The sequence below is a fragment of the Diceros bicornis genome, chromosome 14 (assembly GCF_020826845.1).
Source record: "Diceros bicornis minor isolate mBicDic1 chromosome 14, mDicBic1.mat.cur, whole genome shotgun sequence".
Lineage (NCBI taxonomy): Eukaryota > Metazoa > Chordata > Mammalia > Perissodactyla > Rhinocerotidae > Diceros > Diceros bicornis.
This window is the reverse complement of record NC_080753.1, coordinates 40943612-40967887: the sequence shown is the minus strand read 5'-3', so window position 1 is coordinate 40967887 and position 24276 is coordinate 40943612. Positions and strand designations below refer to the sequence as shown.

Genomic DNA, 24276 nt, shown 5'->3' with positions numbered 1-24276 from the left:
CACCTCAGGTAGACTTCATTAACAGAAGAGCATAATAGCCATTTTGAGCTATTCAAACATTCAAGAAAACTAGACTAGAAGCTTACGCTTTGCAAAATTAACTAGTATTTGAATGACCTTACTTTCTACTGCGTGTTAAGATAGATAATTTACAAATATATTGTTTTAGCTCCCCATAGACAGATTTTTGCTGAGTTTACAGTTACTTTGATATTCTGATTTATCTACAGGGACTAATGTCCGTTAAAGAACATTTTAGTATGGTTCCGGAGAGTTTAACCCTATGCTTGCTATCTTCTTCCTCCTTCTCCTTCTTTTTCACTTATCCTGTTAAGATTATTCTCCTATTTATAAATGGAGTCAAAATTGGTTATTCAAATTCATTCATCACAATGAGACACTCATTGCTAAGTCCTTATCAGTTCCTTGTGCCTCCTTATCATTTTATTTTCCTTTTTTGCAAATCAGTGGGTGCTCCCGTTTTCCCTTGGTCCAGGGCAGGGGACCTTTGAGCGTTAGTTCCGAAGGGGTCCTGGATTACAGAAAAAACGTGGAGGCGGCTGAACAAACTTGTCAACAACACCAATCAATAAAGCAGCAGGCGCCTACGGTCTCCCAGCCTTACGCAGAGATGGCATCCTCGGCGGGTAAACGCAGGCGTGTGATTCCTTCGATAGCTCAGTTGGTAGAGCGGAGGACTGTAGTGGATGTTAGATGTTCAGGCATCCTTAGGTCGCTGGTTCGAATCCGGCTCGAAGGAGTTCACGTTTTTGCGTTGTTTTTCATGTCCACACTCAAAAAGTCATCTCAGTTATACATTTCCTCGGTGTGCATTTTTTTTAACTCTATTCTTGTTGTGCAGCAAGTCTAAGTTTTAAAATTATTATTCTCCGTAACAATTATTAACAATTAATAACAATCTAACTTCAGCCCCATAGTTCATATACAGCTGGGGCCGCAGAGATGTCCTGAGCCCAGACGAGGCGGATCAGAGGTGGTCCCACGGGGCTAGGGGTCCAGAGGTGGGTATTCGCCCCACAACGCGGAAATCCGGAGCCGGGGAGAGGGGTGGGCTGGTAGGAACGACGCAGACCTGGGGGTAATTGGTGGGCACGCGCGCCCCCTGGTGGGCTTAGTGTTCCTATCGCTGGGAAGGCTATTTTTCCAGCTGCCCACCGGCTGGGGGGCGGGTTAAAATTCAGAGGCACTGCTCGCGGTTCTCCGTTTAATTATGTAACCATGGCTCTCAACCCTGGCTGAGAAAAGTTGGTGGTTATCCGAATCGCCTGGGGAGATTTTACAACGCAGCTATGTTTGGGCCACTTTAGATGGGACCCAGGCATTGGTAGTTTTAAAAGCTTTCAGGTGATTTTAATGTGCTGCAAGTTTTGAGAACCAACTCTAGAAGAGAAACAAAAATTTTAGGAGAAAAAATAATAGACAAGGGAAAAACTGGATAGGATTTTCTACCCATTTTGGGAATTATCTCAAAAGGTAGAAAGCATTTGCTAATTTTGTGCCAATCTTATTAAAATATATTAATCTCACCTCTACCATGTCTCAAAAATGTGATCCCAAATACCTAAGGAAGAGTCCTCAACTCAAAGATACTAGATCAAAGTAAGGAAGAATTGTCTGAGGATTTTGTGCCTGGCAATTTCTTTTATCTTCCTTCTCATGATTCAGAACTTTTATTCTTTAAGTAAATGATTCTCAAAATTTTGGTACGTATCAGAACCACCTGGAGAGGTAATATAGAACACAGAAGCCCAGACTTGTGGAATCAGAGTAGTGGTTTGAGAACTACTGCCTAACACGCATTGGAAACTACCATATTAAGGGGTAGGAACTGGTCTAAACCGATAGCTCCCTATTAACTCCTTGATTTTTGAAAGCTAATTGGAGGCAAAAGAGTAAAAAAGAAAAATGGTCCAATTTTCTTTTCAAAGATAACATTAGGGCCTTGGATGCAAAGTTTATTAGATAGTCCTGGACTGAGCTTCTCGCCACGCACCATAGATTCCAATCCAGATAGGTTCCCCAGCTCAATTTTCCTCCCATATTTAGGCCTTATTCTGCCATAGTCCAGTATTAGTAGCAGCATCCCTCCCATATTTAGGCTTTATTCTGCCATAGTCCAGTATTAGTAGCAGCAACAACACCACCACCTCCGAAGATACAGCCAAATGACTCCAGAAGAGAAAGAGTGAATATTAAAATAAATCTCAAACATATGCATGTATTCTGGCTCTTCAACATCTCACTGAGAAATGGAAATCATCTGTTCCCGCTGTAAGGACTTGAGGTGGCCCTCAATGGGTGGCATATGTGGGAAATAGATTTTGAAAATTAAAAATGCAACATTAATGCATAATTGAAATGTAAATTTGTAAATCCACCTGGCTGAGACTGATATTCAAATCTGCAAAATGTGAGAGAAATCCCAAAGAATTCAACCTTGCCTCTCCCAGAAGACGAAGAAACCTCAGGGTACGGGTCTTCATGGAAGGCGAGGTAACCTTGAGTTCGTGGTTCTTGAAGGACAGGCCACCCCTATAATGATTTGCCATTAGCTGGTAATGTTTTAGCAAGGTATTTATAAGAGCATGGGCGTAAAGACCAAACGGAAAGAACGCAAAATTGGAGAATGCGGGCATCGATCCCGCTACCTCTCGCATGCTAAGCGAGCGCTCTACCATTTGAGCTAATTCCCCACCCCGACGTATGGGTTTTTCTCCCTCACCCACTTTAATATCTGAAAATAATTCAGCACTAGCTGCCACTTCAGTTTGTAGCCGGCGTTAGCCAACAGGACCAAGGGCGGGACTGCGGAACAATGGTGATCCAACAGCCCCACGACGAATCCGCCCCTCAGCGCCACCTGTAACCTGTACTACGTTGCTGGATCCTGTCGGGAGAAAACTGCGGGTAGACCAGGGCGTGGAGTCCACAGAAACTCGTGTCTTTGAAATTGGGCAAGAGTTTACCACTGGAATCTTATCTACGGAAACAGGGAACCGGAAGGAAAGTGCAGGTACGTCCAGGAGGGAAAATCGAGTTTCTCAAGCAATGAGCCTCGGCTTTGGCTTTCCTAATAGTTTCTGCCAATCCCTGCACCCCTAAATTTTCCACCGATTGACTCTGCCTGCGCCAGAAACACATTCTCCAGAGTCCCTATGAATGTCCCCTTAGATCCGCTTTCTGTCTGGCTTTTTTTCTTAAATCAACATCGGTGGCCGCATGACCACAAGGGGACTCTTGCCCCAGTTAATTTCTCCCTTCATTCTGGCTTCTGTAGTCCCAGTTTCGATCGAGTGGTGTACAAGTTATTTTTCTAAGGTAAACATTAATAGGAAAAGCGAATATAATTATGGCTGCAGGCTTAGATCCGGAGTTCTTGCAAAAAAGAAAGGCAGTAGTTGCTTCTTTTTCTTCTGGGCCTATTGAATACTAGGTACCAGGTACTATACTAGGTGCTAGGTACTCTTCAGAGCTAGTTCTGAAGAGAAGTCTCAGGCATTGCCAGAGGTCCATCCCTTGCCAGAAAGCCATACGAAGGCACTCACCCAACTTCTACACCTTCAACTGCTTCTTTGCCTGAAATTCCATCATTAGAGACTTTTTTTTTCGATGCTATTTTCTAGTCTCAGTGAAATTGGGACAAAGTGATCAAAATTGAAATGGAGAAAGTGAAAGATCTTATTTAGGAAGTTAACTCTATGTCCCCATGCAGTGCAGGGCATGCCGAGCAGGCCTTTCCAAGACCCTTACAATGCCCTTAATGCTTGCTCTTCTCTTTTGTTTTTGCACTGGAATCAGGGCTGACAAAAAAGTGGATAATTTTCTGTGGGAGGAAACCCTCCACCTTCCTGCCCCAACACCCTTCTTCGACAAGAGAGTTCAAAGCACAGGTGTTCCAAGTGTGTGTAGAAAAGTACCATTCATCTCAAAACTTGGCTCAAGGTCAGCCTTGCTTGTTTCTCACCACCAGCTGGGTGCTTTCTCCTTACTCTTCCCTGGACAAAATTTACCCAGCTACAGAAGTCAGTTTGGCCTCCACTCATTCTTTGCTCTCTGTTTATTTTCCATGATTTTATTAAGGGTGGGGGTGTAGAACTGGAATGAAAGAAAGTAGCCCAATTCCACAGCTCAGACCCATGACTGAGCTTTAGGGTGACTGACTGAATTGGGAGTGATTGGTTTGTCTGGGGGCTCTCAACCATGAGCTGGGGGTTCTAGTTTCCAGTAACATTAAATTAAGTATTACATTTTCCAACCACTTAGTTTCCACAGAGGTAAAATGAAGATCAAGAATATTATCTTGAAATTCACATGGAACTTTCACTAGTTGTTAAACTATTGACTCAACTCTAAGCTCACTGCTCTGGACTGAGTCGTGTTCCTCCAAAATTCATATGTTGAATCTCTAACCCCCAATGCAACTGTATTTGGAATAAGGAAGTAATCAAGGTTAATGAGGTCATAAGGATGGAGCCCTGATCCCATAGGATGAGTGTCCTTATAAGGTGGGACACCAGAGAGCTTGCTTTTTCTTTCTCTCTCTACCATGTGAAGACACAGCCAGAGGTGGATGACCGCAAGCCAGGAATAGAGCTCTCACCAGGAACGGAATGGCTGTCATCTTGATCTTGGACTTCCTAGCCTCCAGTACTATGAGAAAATAAATTTCTGTTGTTTAAGCCACACAGACTGTGGTCTTTTGTTATAGCAGCCTGAAAAGACTAGGAGACTTATCCTTCTTTAGTCTGCCTTGTGGTAAAGGAGGTGGGACTCTGTAAACAACATTGCTGATTTATTACTTGGCCCCATGTTAGGCTTTGCCAAAAGGGAAGCTAGAGGGAGAATGCAAGACTGGAGGAGGAAGAGGAAAGTGGACTTGTCTTTCCTGTTTCCTTTCTGGGGGCTTCCTCTTCCTCTAAGTGTCACCCCAGTAATATGTCTGCATCCCAACAGAGACAACAATCCTGTAGCAGCAATTGAATCCAGCACAAGGCTGAAATTTCACCACTTGTCGCCATCTCTGCTGTTTACCTGGCATTCAAGGCACAGGTTGGACACAACAATGTCAAGAGAAACTGTCCACTTTTTAGGATCCCTCCTCTCTAGCTGCTAATTCCCTTTTAGGTTAGGAATGTTGAAAGTTACTAGATGCTATTTTCTTAGTTTCTCATGGAAAGGGATTTAATTACTGAGTTCAATATCAACTATGTGCTCTCAATATTTCTACTAGGAGGCATTGGTGATTGCCATTTGAAGAAAAATTTGGAATTTTTTCAATAATATGGCTTTGTAGAAATTGTATTTTAATAAGCACAGATATTTTATGGAGAAATTCACTTAATCTTTTCCTTAAATATGTTATCAAGGAAAGACTTTTCTCTCCAGATAATTGAGCATATTCCCCATTTGTGTCTATTTCTGCTTTAAGCACCAGGAAACTGAGCTGCAGCAATCTCTGGAACCTCAATGTCTGACGATTTGCTTTGGAAAAGGAATATTTATATTTCAATTTTAAATTGTTAGGGGTTTTTGTTTCACTTTAATTGCTCCTCTATAATTATGCAATATAATATGAACCAACCAAATTATTTATCCAGCTAAGAAATTTACACATACACAGAACACTCCACTGTTTCATCATTAGAGATATGAATATACTCGATTTCCCATTAGACTTTCAGAAAGGAGAATCACAGTGGTACCAAAATGAATTGGACATTGCTCTTTTCACAACTTTAGGATCCTCTTCAACCCAGCAGTCTGTATTTAGCGCAACCATATCATTTATCGAGCAAACCTAGACACTTTTGATAGAAAAAGGAGGAAGTAATCAGACAGGACAGATATACATAGAGTAACATCCTAACATTTTAATGTACAACCCAATGAATTTTACATATTTATAAACCCATGAAACTAACCACCTAGATCATTATATAGAACACATTCAGTATCTAAGAAGACTGCTTAAAGTTGATTGTACTTTAAAAAATATAAGAATATTATCAAAACAGAAATCATCGGGACAGACATTATTTTCTGCATTGTAGTTAGCTTTCAGAGGAAGCCCTTCGATAGCTCAGTTGGTAGAGCGGAGGACTGTAGGTGTGTGGTACTAGAGATCCTTAGGTCGCTGGTTCGAATCCGGCTCGAAGGACGAGAATTTTGAAAATCGTAGACACCAACAATGAACGCACAGTAAAATTTAGATCCGTACCAAACATAAGGCAATAACCCCTTTCCCCCTGCAAAAGAATGTCGCCAGAAGACAGCACCAATTAGGTTGCTGTTTCCGTTCAAACATGAACGCGTTGACTTCTCTTATTTACATGCATAAAAGATGTCCGGAATAGACTTGTAACCTGTTTGTTCTAGGGAATGGCAGCTGGGTCGCTGAAAGACGTTTCCAGGAAGTCTTAGTTTTGATTTGTGAAATTCGCGCTTCTCAACTCCCCGCCTCCCCAGTCTCCTGCCCGCTCCCCGCTTCTCTGCGGCATGCTTGTTCTCCGCCACTGATCATCAAATGCAGTTTTTATTCTCACTTCCCTCATCTTCCCCCACCCGAGTTAAAGGTCAGGGTCCCGCCGTGTCTACACCGCATCAACAAACCAGAGGCAGCCTCAGCGACGGAGTTCAGTTGAGAAGGCATGTGAGAAGTGTGGGGAATGGGAAGGGAGCCCTGTCCCCAAGGTTTTCACTTGAATTTTTATTGGCGATTCGGATACGCCTTTGGGGTCCTCCGTTATCTTGGTAATTTTTGAAGAAGCCTTTTATTAGAGACAATTTCAAACATACCCCAAAGTAGGAAATAGTATAATGCATTTCGTCCTATCCATCACCAAGATACAACCACCAGTTTTGCACCAACTACCCCAAATATACACCCCGCCCCAGCCTCTGATCTTTCTACACAAATCCAGGATGTGTTCTTATTTCGCCCAGTGATGTATTTAGAAGAGGTCGGTGTTAAGGATGAAACAGGGGACAGAATCAGCTCATCCCCTCTCCCCCATCAAACACAGAGCAGGAGTGGAGGACAATTAACAAAAAGTTATCTCCCTTAAAATTAACAAGGAGTGCGCGGGTGGGAGCGCGAGGGAAGCGCGGCAGCCGCGAGCTGAGGAGGCCGCCCGGGCCGCCCGTCCCTTAGGAACGTAAATGGGACCCGTCCGGAGGAAAATTGTCAAGCCCGCACTGTAACTGGGTTCGTATTTGCCACCCGCTTCGGTCCTTCTCGATAGCTTAGAGCAGGTTGGAGTCGGAGTGAAAAGAATATATGCGGCCCCAGCAAGGGCGATTATATCAATAATAATAAACATGAATAATAAGTAATAAAAAAGAGCCCTAGCGCGGCCCTCTTAGTGGGCCGCTCGGCGCCTTGAGGGCGCGGATGGCGCCCCCTGGTGGGCGCGTCCTTGCGCTGGAGAAGGGGCGGAGTCCGAGCGCCTGCCGGGGAAAGCCGCCTCGGGTACAGCGGAGGGTCAGCTCGCGCGGTTTTGTGATCTGAGAGGAAACCTGTGAGGACAGGCCCAGGAGAGGAGGAGTGAGTGCGCCGCCTGGGAGCTGCCTGAGTCAGGACCGTGAGAAAACGCGGCGTGCGGAGCGGCCGCCTCCTGCGACCCGACTGGGCTGCGTTACCCGCTTCCCCGCAGGCGAGCCTGCGAGAAGGAGCTGAAACCAGAAACCAGGCAAGGAAAGGGTTACTGAGACTCTGATCCATAACTAACATGTTCTGTCAGATGTTTTCCAGACAAGGAGAAAACAAAATGTGCAGTTTTTCAGAGGTTGATGTCCTGGGTTTTTGCAGATGTGGCCGTTCTACAGTGAAACTTCCACGGTTGCAGCAAGACCCCTGCAAATTGCTCCAGCTCTAAATGTCCAAAAGTTACCATGGACCCGTTATGTAATGATACGTACCTTGAACTCGTTATGTAATGGTCTGCACGTGCGCCCTGATTGGGCCCAGTTGTTACACAGTTGTAACATATCCTCTGCGCTCTGATGTATAAAGTCTCCCCCGGCACTAAACTCAGGGAGACACCGCTTTGGGAGCTATCCCCGGTTTTCTCCATTGATTGTGCAAGCAATAAACCTTTTTCTTCACCCACTTCAGCCTTGGTTGTGCTTTTTGGCTCCGCACTTACCCAGAGACAGATCCGTTGAGTTCGGTTACAGAGCCTGGTTACATGGCCAGGTTCACCGCACGCACTCTGCCTGTGTGCACTTCCCGCCCCCGCTCCGCCTCCCCCCCCCCCCCCCCGCCCAGTCGTCAGAGAAGGAGCCTTCGAAGTTCGTTTTTAACAGTTCTGCCAGTTCAGAACAGGCAGGAAATGAGCAGAAGTTTCACCACAGATGTGAACTTTGTTGCAAGAGTCCAACGTTCAGTAACATCCCTGGTTAACTTTGGAATGACCCCGTGAAGGACAAGGTCCACTCGGCCCGCGCTCCCCGGAGCCTGTGGTGCGAAACACAATCGGAGTTAAACTTGTAGGGCAGACTGACTTGTTTGTTTGGTCCATTGTTTCTCTTGTTTTTCAAGACAGTATTTTGGTGAGCAAGGGCGTCGTGTGTGTTTATCCAGCGATTCATTGTCCCAGATGTACAGGTAAAGATGATTAAATGCTGACAATCGAGAGGAGAGCAACAGTTTGTTTTAAGTAGTTTGGGGGAAAGATAAGGAGGCCATGCCTTGAACGGGAGGCCAAACATATGCAAACCATTCGCTCTAGCACGAAATTGCAGTTCAGCACCCACAGTACTTTGCTACTGTCTATAAATCTGTGTTCTGAAGAGCACAGAAGGCGACACAGTTTATTTTGTCTTTTGTTTGAATTAAAAATAGAGAATCTGAATACAAACATACATGGCAGCATTTCATAGTTCCTATGGATTTTCCCTTTGAACTTTCAGTCTAAGGATGAAGATTTTGAAATAAGTTATCCTTTTCCATTCTCAAAAGGACCTGAGTGGATAGGAAGGGTGGTGATGTATGTGGTAGGAGGTACCAGTGTTTCAATACCTTGTTTTTCTTTCTCCTTCTTTCCATCAAATTTAACTCAGCTGTGTGTTTCTATTAGGGTGACGTCCTCAATTTAAGGACTTGACTATTTACTTAATAGTGGTAACTGAGTATCCCAAGGAGAGCAACCCTTCTAGGTACTAAGCCTACATCAATAAATCACACAAGGATCCTTGTTCTCTAGTTAATTACTTTTTCAGAATTGAAAAAATGTCATAAACTTAACAAGTAAATTGTGTAATATGTCTTACCACAAATGGCCTCAGCCTGTGAATTGTGACTATTTTAGAATATTTTCCTAGAATTCATTTCTTGGAGTAACTGAAAAAGTACATCTCAGACACTTCTAAGCTTAAAGTAATATAAAATGACATTAGGCTGGCAGGTAGACTCTTGGCAATGCTTCACTGAGCTTTTTCTTCACTCAATGATATAACATGGACAATTGTAAGAAAAGAAAAAATAAAAACTGCCACTATGAACACTCTTAGCATACTTCTGGTGCACAAGATCATCTGTTTTTGTTGGGTATTTTCCTAGGAGGAGAATGAGCCTTCTTAGTGAATTCAGACTTTCAAATTTCCTGGATGTATCCACCTGAATAGGTTAGGTTGCATTGCGGTAGCAAACATTCCCCCCTTCCCAAATCACAGTGGCTTATAAGCATAAACTCTTAGTTCTGTGTCATAAGTCTATCATGATTTGGCTGGTGGGCTCCGTTCCACTCAGGAAACCTGACTTGGAGATCCTCTACAACTACTATCATAAATTATTTTGTCAGAGTAAAGGTAGAGAGGGATTTGGTGGATTGTTCATTAGCTCTCAAACATCCAGAAGGGACATCTTATTTGCCAAAACAAATGTGTCACATGGCCACATCTATTTCCAAAGGAGTAAGGAACTATAATCCTACAAGTGATAGAAGACTGTGAATCAGAATATTTTTGAAAAGCAGTATTGACCATTACACTCTACCATATGGCCATCAATTATTATGGCCACTCTCCTTCCTAAAAGCCAAATACACTTGGCTTCTCCTTGTGCGAGACAAAATAAAAGTTCATTAGAACATCAGTTTGCTGAAAGTCTAGGACCTCTGAATGATGCATGGTGGTTCCTTCACTGCTGAAGGATTTGCAGTCATTCCTATGCTGCTTTTCAGAAAGGTAACTAGATAATTTTTCGCAAATCTGACTTTTAGGACAACTAAAAATATTGGATATAATAGGAAAAATATCAGCTTGAAAGCATTGGAAACTTAAAAACATGGTGAAAGCAAATTTGTATAATTGTATAATATGTTAAAACTGATACGTGCTATGAGTAAAAGAACAAGTAGAAAGGAGTAAACTGGGAATCTGTGATAAGGAGATGGTGCACAACGATCAAAAGACTGCTTAGGGTGAAACTCAGTAATGGTGAAGTTTTTGTACGGTTAACCGAAGTTTTGTTTTTTTTTGTTTGTTTGTTTATTTTTGTGAGGAAGATCTGCCCTGAGCTAACATCTGCCAATCCTCCTCTACTTTTTGCTGAGGAAGACTGGCCCTGGGCTAACATCCATGCCCATCTTCCTCCACTTTATATGGGAGGCCGCCACAGCATGGTTTGACCAAGTGGTGCATTGGTGCGCGCCTGGGATCCGAACTGGTGAACCCCGGGCCTCCGCAGCAGAGTGCGTGCACTTAACCTCTTGCACTACCAGGCCGGCCCAGTTGTGTTTTGTTTTTAGTCAGCTTTATCAAACCATAAATTAAATGCAGTAAAATTCATTCCTTTTAAGTGTATAGTTTGATGAGTTTTGAAAATTATATTCAATCATATAACTACCACAACAATCACAATATAGAACCCTTCCAACACTCCAAGAAGTTTACTTGTGCCTTCAGGAGCACTGATCTGCTTTCTGTCGCCATACTTTTGCCTTTTCTAGATGGTCATACAAATAGAATCATATAGTATGTAGCCTTTGGAGTCTGGCTTCCTTCATTTAGCACAATGCTTTTGAGATTCATCCTTGTCGTTGTGTGTATCAGTAGTTCATTCCTTTTTACTGTTAAGCAGTAGTCCATTGTATGGATATACTACAATTTGTTTATTCATTCACCAGTTGATGAAACTTTTTTATTATTATTGGTTTTTGGCTATTATTAATGAAACTGCTTGTTATGGACAGAATTATGTCCCCCTCCCCAATTCATATATTGTAGTCCTAATCTCCAGTATCTCAGAATGAGATTGTATTTGGAGATAGGGCCTTTAAAGAAGTAACTAAGGAGTAACAAACGAGGCCAGTAGGGTGAGCCTTAATCCAGTCTGACTGCTGTTTTTATAAGAAGAGGAGACTGGGACACAGAAAGACACTAGGGGCATGTGGGTACAGAAGAATGACCATGTAAAGAGGAAACAAGAGGACGGCCATCTGTAAGCCAAGAAGAGAGGCTTTAGGGAAACCAACCCCACCAGCACCTTGATCTTGGACTTCCAGCCTCCAGAACTCTGAGAAAATAAATTTCTGCTAAGTCACCCAGTCTAGTATGTTGTTATGGCAATCCTAGCAAACTATTATCTGACTATAAACAATAGAGGGTAAGTCTTTGTGTGCACACATGTTTTCATTTATTTTCAGTAAGTATGTAGGAGTAGGGTTGCTGGATCCAATGGTAAGCATATATTTAACTTGCAGAGAAAATACCAACTGTTATCCAAAGTGACTGCACCATTTTACATTCTCATCAGCAATAGATGAGTGTTCCAGTCTCTCTATATCCTAGACAACACCTGGAATTGTCAGTCTTTTAAATGTTAGCCATTCAAATGCATAATTAACACAACACATTCACATGTCCCACCCACACTTATGGGGAGGGGATCATTCAGAGATTATGAGAGATGAGTGGGAATCTTGAGGGCCATCTTAGAATTCTGCTCGCTACAACCTGTGTAGTGTCATCTCATGTGGTTTTAATTTGCATTTCCCTCATGGCTAATGGTGTTGAGTACCTTTTCACATAGTTATTTGCTATTTGTATATATTCTTTGGTGAAATGTCTGTTGAAATCCTTCCTCTGCTTTTTAAATTGCATTGTTTGCCTCCTTATTAAGTTGTAAGAGTGCTTTATATATTTTAGACGAAAGTTTTGTTTCAGGTATTTGTTCTTCAAATATTTTCTCCTAGTCTGTGGGTTGACTTTTCATTTTCTTAGCATCTTTTGAAGAGCAAACATTTTAAATTTTGATGAATTCCAATTTATCAATTTTTTTCTTTTGTACTTTATATTTTTTTGTGTTCTTTCTAAGAATTTTTTGCCTAATCAAAGGTCATAAAGATTTTCTTCTGGAACTTTTACAGTTTTACCTCTTACATTTAGGTCTACGATCAAGTTTGTATTAACTATTTTATATGGTATTGATGTAGGGTCAAATATTTTTTTGTTTGTTTTATATATGAATGTCCAGTTGTACCAGCATCAGTTATTGAAAGCCTATCCTTTCTCTGTTGAATTAGCTTGTCCTTTTGGCAAAAATCAATCAACAGTATTTTCAACAAATGATGTTGGAACAACTGGATATCCACATGCAAAAAAAATGAATCACAAAATTAACTCAAAATGATTATAGACCTAACTGTGAAATGCAAAACTATAATATTACTAGAAGATAATGCAGGAGAAAATGTAGATGAACCTAAGTATGGTGATGACTTTTTAGACACAATACCAAAGGTATGGTTCATGAAAAAAATAATTGATAAGCTGGACTTTATTAAAATTAAAAACTTCTGGTTCTGCAAAAAGACACCATCAAAAGAGTAAGACAAGCCACAGACTGAGAGAAAATATTTTCAAAAGACATAGCTGATAAAGGACTGCTATCCAAAATATACAAAGAGCTCTTAAAACACAACAACAAGAAAATAAACAACTTGATTAAAAAATGGGCAAAAGATCTGAGCGGACAATTCCCCAAAGAAAATTAACAGATGGAAAATAAGAAAAGATATTCCACATAGTATATAATTAGAGAATTGTAAATTTAAAATACAATGAGATACTACTGCCTACCTATTAGAATGGCCAAAATCCAAAACACTGACAACACTAAATGCTGATGAGGATATGGAGCAATAGGAACTCTCCTTCATTGTTGTTGGGAATGCAAAATGATACAGGCAATTTGGAAGAGTTTGGCAGTTTCTTTCAAAACTAAACATACCCTTACCATACAGTCCAGTAATCATGCTCATTATTTACCCAAACAAGTTGAAAATCTATGTCCATACAAAAACCTGCACACAATGTTTATAGCAGCTTTATTCATAATTGCCAAAACTTGGATGCAATCAAGATGTCCTTTAGTAGACGAATGGATAAACAAAACTGTGGTACATCCAGACAAGAGAATATTATTCAGTGCTAAAAAGAAATGAGCTATCAAGCCATGAAAAGACATGGAGGAAACTTACATGCATGTTACTAAGTGAAAGGCGCCAATCTGTATGTATGAAAATCGTACATGCTATATGATTCCAAATATATAACATTCTGGAAAAGGCAAAACTGTGGAGATAGTAAAAAATCAGTGGTTGATAGGGCTCAGGGGAGTGGAGGGAGGGAGGGATGATAGGTAGAGTACAGAGGATTTTTAGGGCAATGAAACTATTCGATATACTATAATGGTGGATACATTTGTCAAACTTGGTAGAATGTACACCAAGAGTGAACCCTAATATAAACTATGGACTTTGGGTGATAATGATGTATCAATGTAAGTTCATTGATTGTAACAAATGTACACTCTGGTGTGAATATTGATAGAGGGGGAGGCTGTGTTTGTTAAGGGGGGCAGGAGGTATACTGGAACTTTCCATACTTGCTGCTCAATTTTGCTGTGAACCTAAAACTGCTCAAAAAAAAAGTCTATTAAAAAACAAATAGATTGACAATATTTTTGTGGATTTGTGTCCTATCCCTCTACTCTGTCCCATTAATCTGTAAGCCTATCCTTACGCCAATACCCGTTCCTCTTAATTACTGAAGCTTGAAAGGAAATCTTGAAATTTGATAGTGTATGTCCTCCAGCTTTGATCTTATTCAACAAACTGACAAAGTTCTTATTAGGTTCTTCTGTTCCATATAAATTTTATAATCAGCTTGTCCATTTCTACAAAAAAAAAAGCCTGCTGAGATTTGACTAGGATTGTGTTGATTAAGTTAATCCATAGATTAACTTGAGGGACTTGACATCTCAACAATATTGAGGCTTCTGATCCAGGAACCTGTTATACCTCTCATTTATTTGGTTTTGTATTTTTCTTAGTTTGTCTTTTATTTAAGTTTTTTTTTCCTTTATGTCAGATTTTTTGAAGTATAATTTATATCCTGTAAAATTCACACTTTTAAAGTGTACATTTTAATAAGTTTTGGCAAATATACACAATTATGTGACCACCACAAATGCAATGAAGATATCGAACATTTCCTTTACCCCCAAGAGTTCCCTCGTGCCCTTTTGCAGTCAATCTCTGCCACCCACTCTCAGCCCATGACAACCCTGATCTGATTTTGGTTTTTATACTTCTCCCTTTTTTCTAATTTTATAAATGAAATCATATTGAATGTATGATTTCAACACATTGTGACTGACTGACTTCTTTCAAGTAACATTCTGCTTTTTTTTTTGCTGAGGAAGATTCGTCCAGAGCTAACATCTGTTGCCAATCTTCCTCTATTTTGTATGTGAGCCACCGTCACAGCATGGCCACTGATAGATGAGTGGTGTAGGCCTGTGCCTGGGAACTGAACCCTGGCCACTGAAGTGGAGCATGCCAAACTTAACCACTAGGCCACCTGTGCTGGCCCAACATTCTGCTTTTAAGATTCATAAATGTGCCATGTATTAGCAGTTTATTCCTTTTTATTGTGGAGTAGTATTTTATTATATGGATTTATTACAACTTGTTTATCCATTCCCCAGCTGATGGATATTTGGCTTGTTTCCAGTTTTTGGCAATTATGGATAACACTGCTATAAACACTCACAAACAGGTCATTGTGTGGACATGTGTTTTCATTTCCTTTGGGTAAATAACTAGGAGTGGGATTGCTTGATTACAGTAAGTATATGTATAATTTTATTTAAAAAAACTGACAGTCTTTTCTAAGGTGTACCATTTTGCATTCCCAGCAGCTATATATGAGAATTTCAGTTGTTCCACATCCTTCCCAGTGCTTGGCACTGTCAGTTTCTTTTATTTTTAAACTTTAGTCATTCTATTAGGTGGGTAGGGGTATCTCTTTGTGGCTTTAATTTGCATTTCCCTACTGAATAATGATATTGAGTATCTTATCATGTGCTTATTAGCCATCTGTACATTTTCTTTTGTGAAATATCTTCAAATCATTTGCCCATTTTAAAAAAATGACATGTCTCATTATTGAGCTTTAAGAGTGTGTTATATATTCTGGATACAAGTCCTTCATCACTTATCACTTAAACACTTATCTAAATGTTTTGCATATTTTTTTTTCCCAATCTGTGACTTGCCTTTTAACTACTTAAGTGTTTTTTGTGGAGCAGATGTTTTTTAAACTTTGATGAAGTCCAACTTATCATTTTTTTCTTTATGGTTTATGCTTTTTGTGTCCTATTTAAGAATTTTTTGCTTAACCTAAAGTTACAAGATTTTTTCCTATGTTTTCTTCTAGAAATTTCATAATTTTAGTTCTTACATTTTTGATCCATTTTGAGTTATTTTTTTGTGTGTTGTATTGTAAAAGGGTCTAAGTTCATTTACTAGCATGTGAATACATAAATTTTCCGGCACCATTTGTTAAGGACTGTCTTTTCCATATTGAATTATCTTGGCATCTATGTCAAAATCAAATGACCATGTATTTATGTAGGTATATTTTTCTGGACTTTATATAACTTTATAGTAAGTCTTGAAATCAGGTAGTGTTAAGTCCTCCAACTTTGTTCTTCAAAATTGTTTTGGATATTTTGCATCTTTTGCATGTCTATATAAATTTTAGAATCAGCTTGTCAACTTCTACAAAAACGCTCACTGAGATTTTAATTGGGTGGCATTAAATGTATAAGTCAATTTGGAAGAATTGACATCTGAAGAATATTGTTTTCCGTCATGGAAATGGTATTCAAATGTGTTGTTTTCATTGTATTTTGTTAAACTTATCTCCAAATATCTCACACTTTTTATACCATTCCAAATGGTATTTTATATTTCAAATTCCAGCTATTCGTTGTTAATAAATAGGAATACTTAATAATAAATAGAATTATAATTTATTATAGTTGTGTCCTACAGTTTTGGTAAACTCACTTATTGTTTATTGTAGCTTTATAGTAGATTCATCAGGATTTTTTTCATAGATATATCATGTCACATGCAAATATAGTTTTACCTTTTCCCTTCAAATTCATAGGATTTTATTTCTCTTTCTTGCCTTATTGCACTGGCTAGAACCTCCAGGATAATGTTGAATAGAAGTCACGACAGTGAACATCCTTGCTCTAGACCTGATCTTAGGACCAAAGCATTCAGTCTTTCACCACTAATGTTGAATAGAAGTCATGACACTGGACATCCTTGCTCTAGACCTGATCTTAGGACCAAAGCATTCAGTCTTTCACCATTAAATGTGATGTTAACTGTAGGATTTTCAAATATGTCTTTTATAGGTTGAGGAAATTTTCTTACATTACTAGTTTGCAGAAATTTTTTTAGGAATATATCCTAATTTTGTCATATGTTTTTTCTGCACCTATTGAGATAATCATATAGTTTTTTCTTTTTGTCTGATAATAAGATGGTTACATTGATTGATTTTTTAATAAGTTCTAACCTAACACTTTAACTTTTCACCTGCTTTAATTTTTTGAAAGTTTCTTTTCCCATTTTTAAAATTAGGGTAAATTTACATACAGTAAAGTGACCCTTTTTATTGCAGTGAATTTTGACAAGTGTATACAGTCATGTAACCACAACTACAATCAAGATATAAAATAGTTACATCACTTCTCAAAATTTCCCCATGCTCCTTTTGTAGTGAATCCCTTCTCCTACATTCTACTCTGGTAATTATGGATGTTTTCTGTCCCGATAGTTTTATCCTTGTGAGAATGTCATATGAATGGAATAATATAGTATGTAGCCTTTTGTATAGGGCTTCTTTTATTCAGCACAATGCATATGAAATTATCCCTGTCGTTACCTGCATTCCTTTTTCATTGCTGAGTAGTATTCCATTGAAGTATTAGGGTTGTCTGTAAGCTTTAGGAGAAAAGGGCAAGATTGAGTCAGAACCACCCAGGACTCAATTAGCAAGTTGGGAAGGTGCAAATATAATAGAGAAAGTACAGAGTGAGTGTAGATTATAATCAAGTGATGATGATGAATTTCCAGGCATAATTCAGGAGAGTCAGATTTACCCATAAGCCAGTTCTGAACTTGGGTCTGAAGCAAGAGGGAAGAGAAGGGTAGCTCTGACACCAGATTCTGAAAGAAGAGGAAGAAGGAAGTCTTCCTACAAGATGACCTGTAAGTCTTGCATGAAGAGGTGTGGATTATTTACCCTTGTATCCCCAGAGGACTACCAGGGGAAACATTCCAGGCAGATGGAATTGCAACTTTAAGGACCCTGAAGTGTGAATCTTGTGCTCAGATTAGTTTACAGGTAAAAGAAATACTTGGCGAGATCGACTATTGGAGTTTTTCAGACTAAAATCAACTCTGCAATACAGTGTGACTGTGAGACATGAGGCTTTGGGATCTCAAATGAGCACTTGTACCTTAGCACTTGTTGATGAGAAAAATATCGAATCTTTTTTCAGGCCCCATTGCTACTCTCTGTGAAAATTGGTGAAGTTTTCATTTAAGAGAGGATGTGAACTGAGATCCTGAGGTTTTGCTGCTTTCATGCCTAGTGTCCAGTGCTCAGATAGGACACTTGATATGTGCAAGAGAACTTCTTACACAGAAACTGTCCATCTCGATAGGCTTTTTCTACTCTGGCTTCTCATATTTTCCCCAGATTAGGTTAGATTATTGGAAAGAAATGTACTAGACCATATATTCTTAGTTTCTCATGGAAAGGAACTGAATAACTGAATTAAATATTAATTATGTGCTGCAGATTTTTCTCATGGAAATCATTGAACAGGAACTTTTGAAGAAAAATTTATTTTTTCAAGACTAGAATTATGGAGAACTTTGATTTTAATAAGCAGTGATTTTTATAGCCAAATTCACCAGAATCTTTTCCATAAATTGATCATTAGAAAAGTCTGTCCAGATGGCTTCTTAATTTTTTTCATTGGTGTTCATTTCTGTCTTAGATGCCAGGAAGCTGAATGCCACTATAGGCACCCATTAGCAATGCATGACGGCATCCCTATAAATGGAATGTCTACGTTTCTTTTTTTAAATTTGGGGAGATGTGTGTTTCATTTATTCGCCCCACTATAATTGTGCGATATAATATGAGCCACTCAGTTCCTAAATACACACGCGCACACATAATGCCTCTCATGTTTTGTCTAGTACATCTGTGTCTACGTATTATTTTCCTCATCCTTTGAAAAGGAGAGTTGCAATGTTTCCAAAGTGAACTGGGCAGGAACTCCGCTTCAAGATGGTAGGTCCCTGTTCAACCCAGTTATTTATATTTAGGATAACCTTATTTATCGATCACGTTTGATAAAGGAAGTGGACTCGGTAGTGGGACAGCAGGAGTAATTAAGGTGATGGTCCTATCTATATTATACCTAAGGGAGCAGGACAACTAACATTGGTGGTGAGTTTTGTTTTTTTTTTTAAGACCTAAAACACAGTAAAAAAGCACAAATCTTAAGTGTTCAAGGGCATTAATTTTTTAATATACTTCTATAATCGCTACCCATATCAATTTTAGAATATTTCCAGCACCCTAGAAAACTCTTTCGTGTTAGCTTACGTTTTTGAAATAAACATGTAGTAAAAACAAAACTATTAGGATAAACATCATTTAAAGTATCTAAGAGCACCCACTTCATATCCTTCGATAGCTCAGTTGGTAGAGCGGAGGACTGTAGGTTGTTTGATCATAGTCATCCTTAGGTCGCTGGTTCGAATCCGGCTCGAAGGAGCTACCCTTTGAAAGGTTTTCATTGACACTCTGCAGTCCTGGACCCCTAACACACAAAAGAAAATTTGAATACAGTGAGCAGTAGACTGTCACTTGTGCTCACAGGTGAACTCATAGGACAATCAATCAATAGAAGAACGATCCTCAGGTACATACACAGGAAGCTGCTAACAAAGGTTGCTTCACGGAGGGTCAACTGGGTCGCTTGAAGACGGGGTCTCCAGGGAGCCTATCTTTTCACCAGTCGAGAAGGGGTCGTGGAGAGTGTGGAGAATGCGAAGGATTCCCTGCCCCAAGGTTTTCATTTTAAATTTTTCGGAAGTTCTTTAGGGCTCTGTTATGCTGATACTTAGGTGAATAGACAGTTTTCTTAATGACAATTTCAAACATACACAAGGTAGAGGAAATAGCATCAATTACCATCGTAGCCATCACATTGGCACTACTGACATCATCTATTCTCCAACATGTCCCTCTCCCCGCACCCGATCTTTTGAAGCAATCCCAAGATGTACTCTCATTTTCATTCACTGTTGCTCAGTGTTTTGAAGACGTTCGTGTTAAGAATTAAAAGCTGGACCAAGTCTGTTCTCTCTCTCCACCCTCTCTCCTCTCCAAAAAAGCAGCAGAAAGCAACGGACAATTCTCTTCAATAAAATTAATGAAACAGGTGTGTGAGAACTTGCGGAATTTAGTTTATTAAATCTTTAGACCACTCCAAGAAAGAGCGTGGGGGTGGTGCTACTGTTGGGGCCGGCCAGGTGGCACAAGCGGTTAGGTGCATGCGCTCTGCTGAGCAGCCCCGGATTCCCAGAGTGGCGCACCCCCGTCTCACCCCGCCCTTCCCCCTCGCAAGCCATGATGTGGCGAGGTCCCATATAAAGTGGGGGAAGATGGCACGGATATTAGCCCAGGGCCAGTCTTCCTCAGCAAAAAAAGAGGATTGGTAGGTGTTAGCACAGGGCTGATCTCTCTCACACACACACATAATAAAAAAAAATAAAGAAATATACTTAGAGGCCTGTCCCGCTATAGCTGTCACCTGGAATCGTGACTGTGGACACATCTGCCCCCCTGCTTAGGTCCTCTGGGTTACTTTGCGCCCCCATTGGAAAGGGACGTGATGTACCGCTGCAGCAAGCGCGGATTTATCCTCAAACTCGTCTCTGGCTCCTTCTAGAAAGCCGGTGGGATTATTTTTATGCATTCCAGGGCTAGGCCCTTTGCACTCTTGCCCGGGGAACATGCGAGCCGGAGGAAGCTCGGCGCTTAAGGATGCGGAGGTAGCTCCCGGGGCGGGGGGGCACGTCCTCGGGCAACGAGAAGGGGCCAAGGCCGAGCGCCCGCGCGGGGAGAGCAGCCTCTGGTTTGGTGTAAGGATCGCGCCCAGGCCGTCTGGCTGGCGCGGAACCGCCGGGGCCTGGTCTGCTTCTGTGGTTGTTGAGTGCATAAAGGGAAAAGCAATTTGTGATCTAAGGGCAAATCTGTGAAGACACGTCCCTGGAGACCAGAACTAAGCGCGCCACGCCGGGGGCGCCTAAATTGGGCCCGTGCGTACATCTGACAACATGTATTTGTAATATAAATATAAATATGAATAATGTCTCAATACAAATCTATAAGAGGCGCCAAATAATTTTTTAAAATAAAATAATTGTCATTTAATTTTTTTGACATCTTATCACAAAACCAAATTTAAAATGAATATTTTAAACTAAAAGTTCACGACTAAAATTTTCAAAAATTAAACTACTTAAATTTCTCTAAGTTGTATTTGCAAAGTTAAATTACATTTTCAAAACTTAAGTTTAAAAATATTCAAAGCTCTAAGCTAAACTTTGAAAAATTAAAATTTCAGAACTCAATTAATTTTAAAAATTGAAATTTAAGTAAACTTTAAAAGGTGAGTCATCTCCCAACCGGAGTCGCACCCGGGTCCCTTGGGTAAAATGCTATTTTCATCGCTAGAACACCAAGAAACCTCCGCCCAGACCCGAAAACAGTTCTCCAAGATTTCTGGAAGAGCCTGCCTCCTCTCGCCTTTTTGTGTCTCTTTAAAGCGTTCCATAGGGTGTGTTACACTTGGGGATCTGCCTCTTCCGCTTCTGCCTTCCCAGCTCAGGAGTCAGGTCAGTTTAGCTATCCTCAGCCTCGGACCCTGCTCCACGCTTTGAATCTCCCGGACGACCTGCGACGCCACATCCTCCCTCCCCCCTCGGCCCGGATCTGCCTGCACCGCCCAATCTTGTTCTTTCCTTTGTCACCATCCGCATCGGCCCCGCCTCCTCAACGCAGGCCGTCGCACAGGATGCGCCCCTGACGGCGCGGCGCTTTACGGCTGTCGTGTCTCACGTATCGGCAAGCATGGAGGCAGAGGAATCAGAGAAGGAAACGGCGGAGCAGGAGCTTCTGGAAGGGAGAGACGAGAAACCAGAGGCGGAGGAGGAGCAGGAGGAATCTGAAGAGGCGGCTTGCGGCGGCAAGAAGCGGGTGGTGCCAGGTATTGTGTACCTGGGCCACATCCCGCCCCGCTTTCGGCCTCTGCACGTCCGGAACCTTCTCAGCGCTTACGGCGAGGTCGGGCGCGTTTTTTTCCAGCCCGAGGGTAAGTGCGCAGGCCTTTGCGGTGAAGGAAGGAGTGTGGCTCTCGCTGAGCGGTGAGCACGCATGCGCGTCTTGTTGCCTCGGCTGCGTGGGTCCGAGGCGCTGCTGGGCACGGGACCGGCGCCGGGCTCCTTTGGTAAATGTGTAGTGCGCGTGTCTGTTAGGAGGCTGGGGTCGGGTGTGGGTGGCTCAGTGTGCCTAGCTGAGCCTTAGTTCTCGGATACTTACCTTTGGATTCTACCCTCAGCTCCGCCCGCCCCTCTTTTCTGACTTGAATGTACTAGTTTGTTAAATGAGGACAGCCTGAATAAAAATCTCAGTGGCATTTTCACTAAACACATCCCCTTTGTCATCCCGGCCAAGGTAGAGAGACACTATATGATCAGCCGCCCTCAGCTCTCCTACAGGCACTAATTAGAGTTGGGTTTGGGGGTCTGTGCGGGTTTTGAATAGAATGTTCAGGACAGACCTGATTTCCTGATGTTGACATTTGAGGAAAAGATTGAGCTAGACATGGGGAAGGGTGCAGGGGGGAAAGGGTGGACCTGTAGTTCTCCTCTTCCAGGCAAAGACCTTGAGCTGGGGTCCTGGCCCGCGGGCAGGATTGGAGGACTCGGGGAGTGGGATATGAGTTGAGTGGGCGCTTCGTAGGCCTTCTTGACCACTTCTCTGTCTTTGGCGCGCAGATGGGTTCGTGAGGCGCAAGAAGAAGGCAGCGGCAGCTTCTGCCACGGGAGGAAAAAAGCGGTCCAAGTACAGCAAGGACTACACCGAGGGCTGGGTGGAGTTCCGGGACAAGCGAATAGCCAAGCGAGTGGCGGCCAGTCTGCACAACACGCCCATGGGGGCCCGCAGGCGCAGCCCCTTCCGTTATGACCTATGGAACCTCAAGGTGAGGGGAGAGACTTGGGTGCTGCACCTCTCATCCTCCCGCCTTCGCACCCCTAGCCCAGACGCCTCTCCATCCCTGACCTACTCTACCCTGATCTTTTCTTGTTTTCCTGTCCGTAGTACCTGCACCGGTTCACCTGGTCCCACCTCAGCGAGCATCTTGCCTTTGAGCGCCAGGTGCGCAGGCAGCGCCTGAGGGCCGAGGTTGCCCAGGCCAAGCGAGAGACTGACTTCTATCTTCGAAGTGTGGAGCGGGGACAGCGCTTCCTTGCTGCTGATGGGGACTCTTCTCGCCCAGATGGCTCCTGGTCCTTTGCCCAGCGTCCTACTGAGCAGGAGCTTAGGGCCCGGAAGGCAGCTCGTCCAGGGGGACGTGAACGGGCTCGCCTGGCTAATGTGCAGGACCAGGCCCGGTCTAACCGAGGGCTCCTTGCTAAGATCTTTGGAGCACCGCCACCCTCAGAAAGCCGGGAGGAACCCTGACTGGTCCAGGACTCTTGAGGGGCAGGGAGCCCCCTTGCACCTCCTAGCCCAGCCCTGCTTCCTGTACCTGATAATGACTAGCCAAGCAGACATTTTATTGTGTTTCTCAGACCAGGAGTCTCTGGTGAGTGCCCAGATGTAGAAGTTTTGTGGGCCTCTCCATCACCCTCCAACTCTTACACATTCCTGGCTGAAGCACCTAATTCATACTAGCACGATTATGACCACTGCAGATGGCTGTTTGTCTTGTTTGATTCTTGGCTGTCTGCCTCCTGCCCAGTGGGGCCCTATAAAAATCCTACTTCCTGGCTCCAGACAGAGCCTCTACTTAAAGCTAGAGTGATAATGGCTAGTCCAGGTAGCTATTTACCAACCAAAGGTAAGGGCAGCAGCAACATCCTTTTTAGAAAAGATTAACAGAGACGGGGTAATGGGATGGAACTGAGTTGGGAGCCACTTTCCAAATGTATTTATAGAAAAGAAAACATGTATTTTTTATATGCCTTTGTAGTTTATCGGGGGGGGGGGGCTGTTGGATAAGTTCCAACTTCCATTTCCTTATGTCTCATTCACTCACCGTCACTCTATCTCCTGATCTCAGAGCTCCCCCATTCAACCTGGATCCTTTTCTATCTATCTAATTAATTTCTTAGTCTGTTTTATTAGTCAGTTATCTAATTCAGCCATTACTAAGTCACTGTATGATAACATAAGAGTCTTACGGTCTACTGCAAAGAGACAGATATTTAAGAAGTAAATGTATAGAAGTACTACAGAGATCATGGTAGATATGTATAAGGAGTAGAGTGGGAGCCGTGGGAGAGCATGGTTGATTCTTATTTGGGAAGGTAAGCAGTGCCCTCAGTGTGGAGCTGATTCTTAATCAGTCTTCAGAGATGGGTCAGTTTTCACCAAGTTTTCCAGATCATTCCTGAAAAGTGAACAGAAGTCTGAAAGAGCCTGGGGTACGCCTATAAGCTCCATGGATAGAGTGTTGGGTTCAAACCATTGTAAAGATGGGCAGTGTCTAGGAGGTTGTTGGGCACAAATGATTCCCCTCTGGTGTGCTTCTATGTGTTGAGGCTCAGACAAGGGAAGTTCAGAACAACATGCAAA

The 24276-nt window shown here is 42.0% G+C and overlaps 1 protein-coding gene and 4 non-coding genes across 5 annotated transcripts; 4 read left to right on the top strand and 1 right to left on the bottom strand.

Annotated features, from left to right (window-relative positions):
* The first annotated feature begins 667 nt into the window (after nucleotides 1-667).
* Nucleotides 668-760, top strand: TRNAY-GUA (transfer RNA tyrosine (anticodon GUA)). The gene is made up of 2 exons: nucleotides 668-704; nucleotides 725-760. It is a non-coding gene; the product is annotated as a tRNA-Tyr (tRNA).
* Nucleotides 761-2641: 1881 nt separating this feature from the next.
* Nucleotides 2642-2714, bottom strand: TRNAA-AGC (transfer RNA alanine (anticodon AGC)). Its single transcript has one exon. It is a non-coding gene; the product is annotated as a tRNA-Ala (tRNA).
* Nucleotides 2715-6089: 3375 nt separating this feature from the next.
* On the top strand, nucleotides 6090-6178 carry TRNAY-GUA (transfer RNA tyrosine (anticodon GUA)). Its single transcript is given in 2 exon segments — nucleotides 6090-6126; nucleotides 6143-6178. It is a non-coding gene; the product is annotated as a tRNA-Tyr (tRNA).
* Nucleotides 6179-19092: 12914 nt separating this feature from the next.
* Nucleotides 19093-19182, top strand: TRNAY-GUA (transfer RNA tyrosine (anticodon GUA)). The gene is given in 2 exon segments: nucleotides 19093-19129; nucleotides 19147-19182. It is a non-coding gene; the product is annotated as a tRNA-Tyr (tRNA).
* Nucleotides 19183-21525: 2343 nt separating this feature from the next.
* Nucleotides 21526-23661, top strand: ABT1 (activator of basal transcription 1). The gene is made up of 3 exons (XM_058555061.1): nucleotides 21526-21787; nucleotides 22473-22678; nucleotides 22798-23661. Exons 1-3 carry the CDS (start codon nucleotides 21547-21549, stop codon nucleotides 23158-23160), a joined length of 810 nt encoding a protein of 269 aa, XP_058411044.1. The 5' UTR covers nucleotides 21526-21546; the 3' UTR covers nucleotides 23161-23661.
* The last annotated feature ends 615 nt before the right edge of the window (nucleotides 23662-24276 follow it).

What these genes read in the sequence shown, in the direction of transcription:
- ABT1 (XM_058555061.1), top strand. Translation starts at nt 21,547, where the DNA reads ATGGAGGCAGAGGAATCAGAGAAGGAAACGGCGGAGCAGGAGCTTCTG. An exon ending in CGTTTTTTTCCAGCCCGAGG is followed by an intron (nt 21,788 to 22,472) that starts GTAAGTGCGCAG and finishes TTTGGCGCGCAG; the next exon opens with ATGGGTTCGTGAGGCGCAAG. An exon ending in ATGACCTATGGAACCTCAAG is followed by an intron (nt 22,679 to 22,797) that starts GTGAGGGGAGAG and finishes TCCTGTCCGTAG; the next exon opens with TACCTGCACCGGTTCACCTG.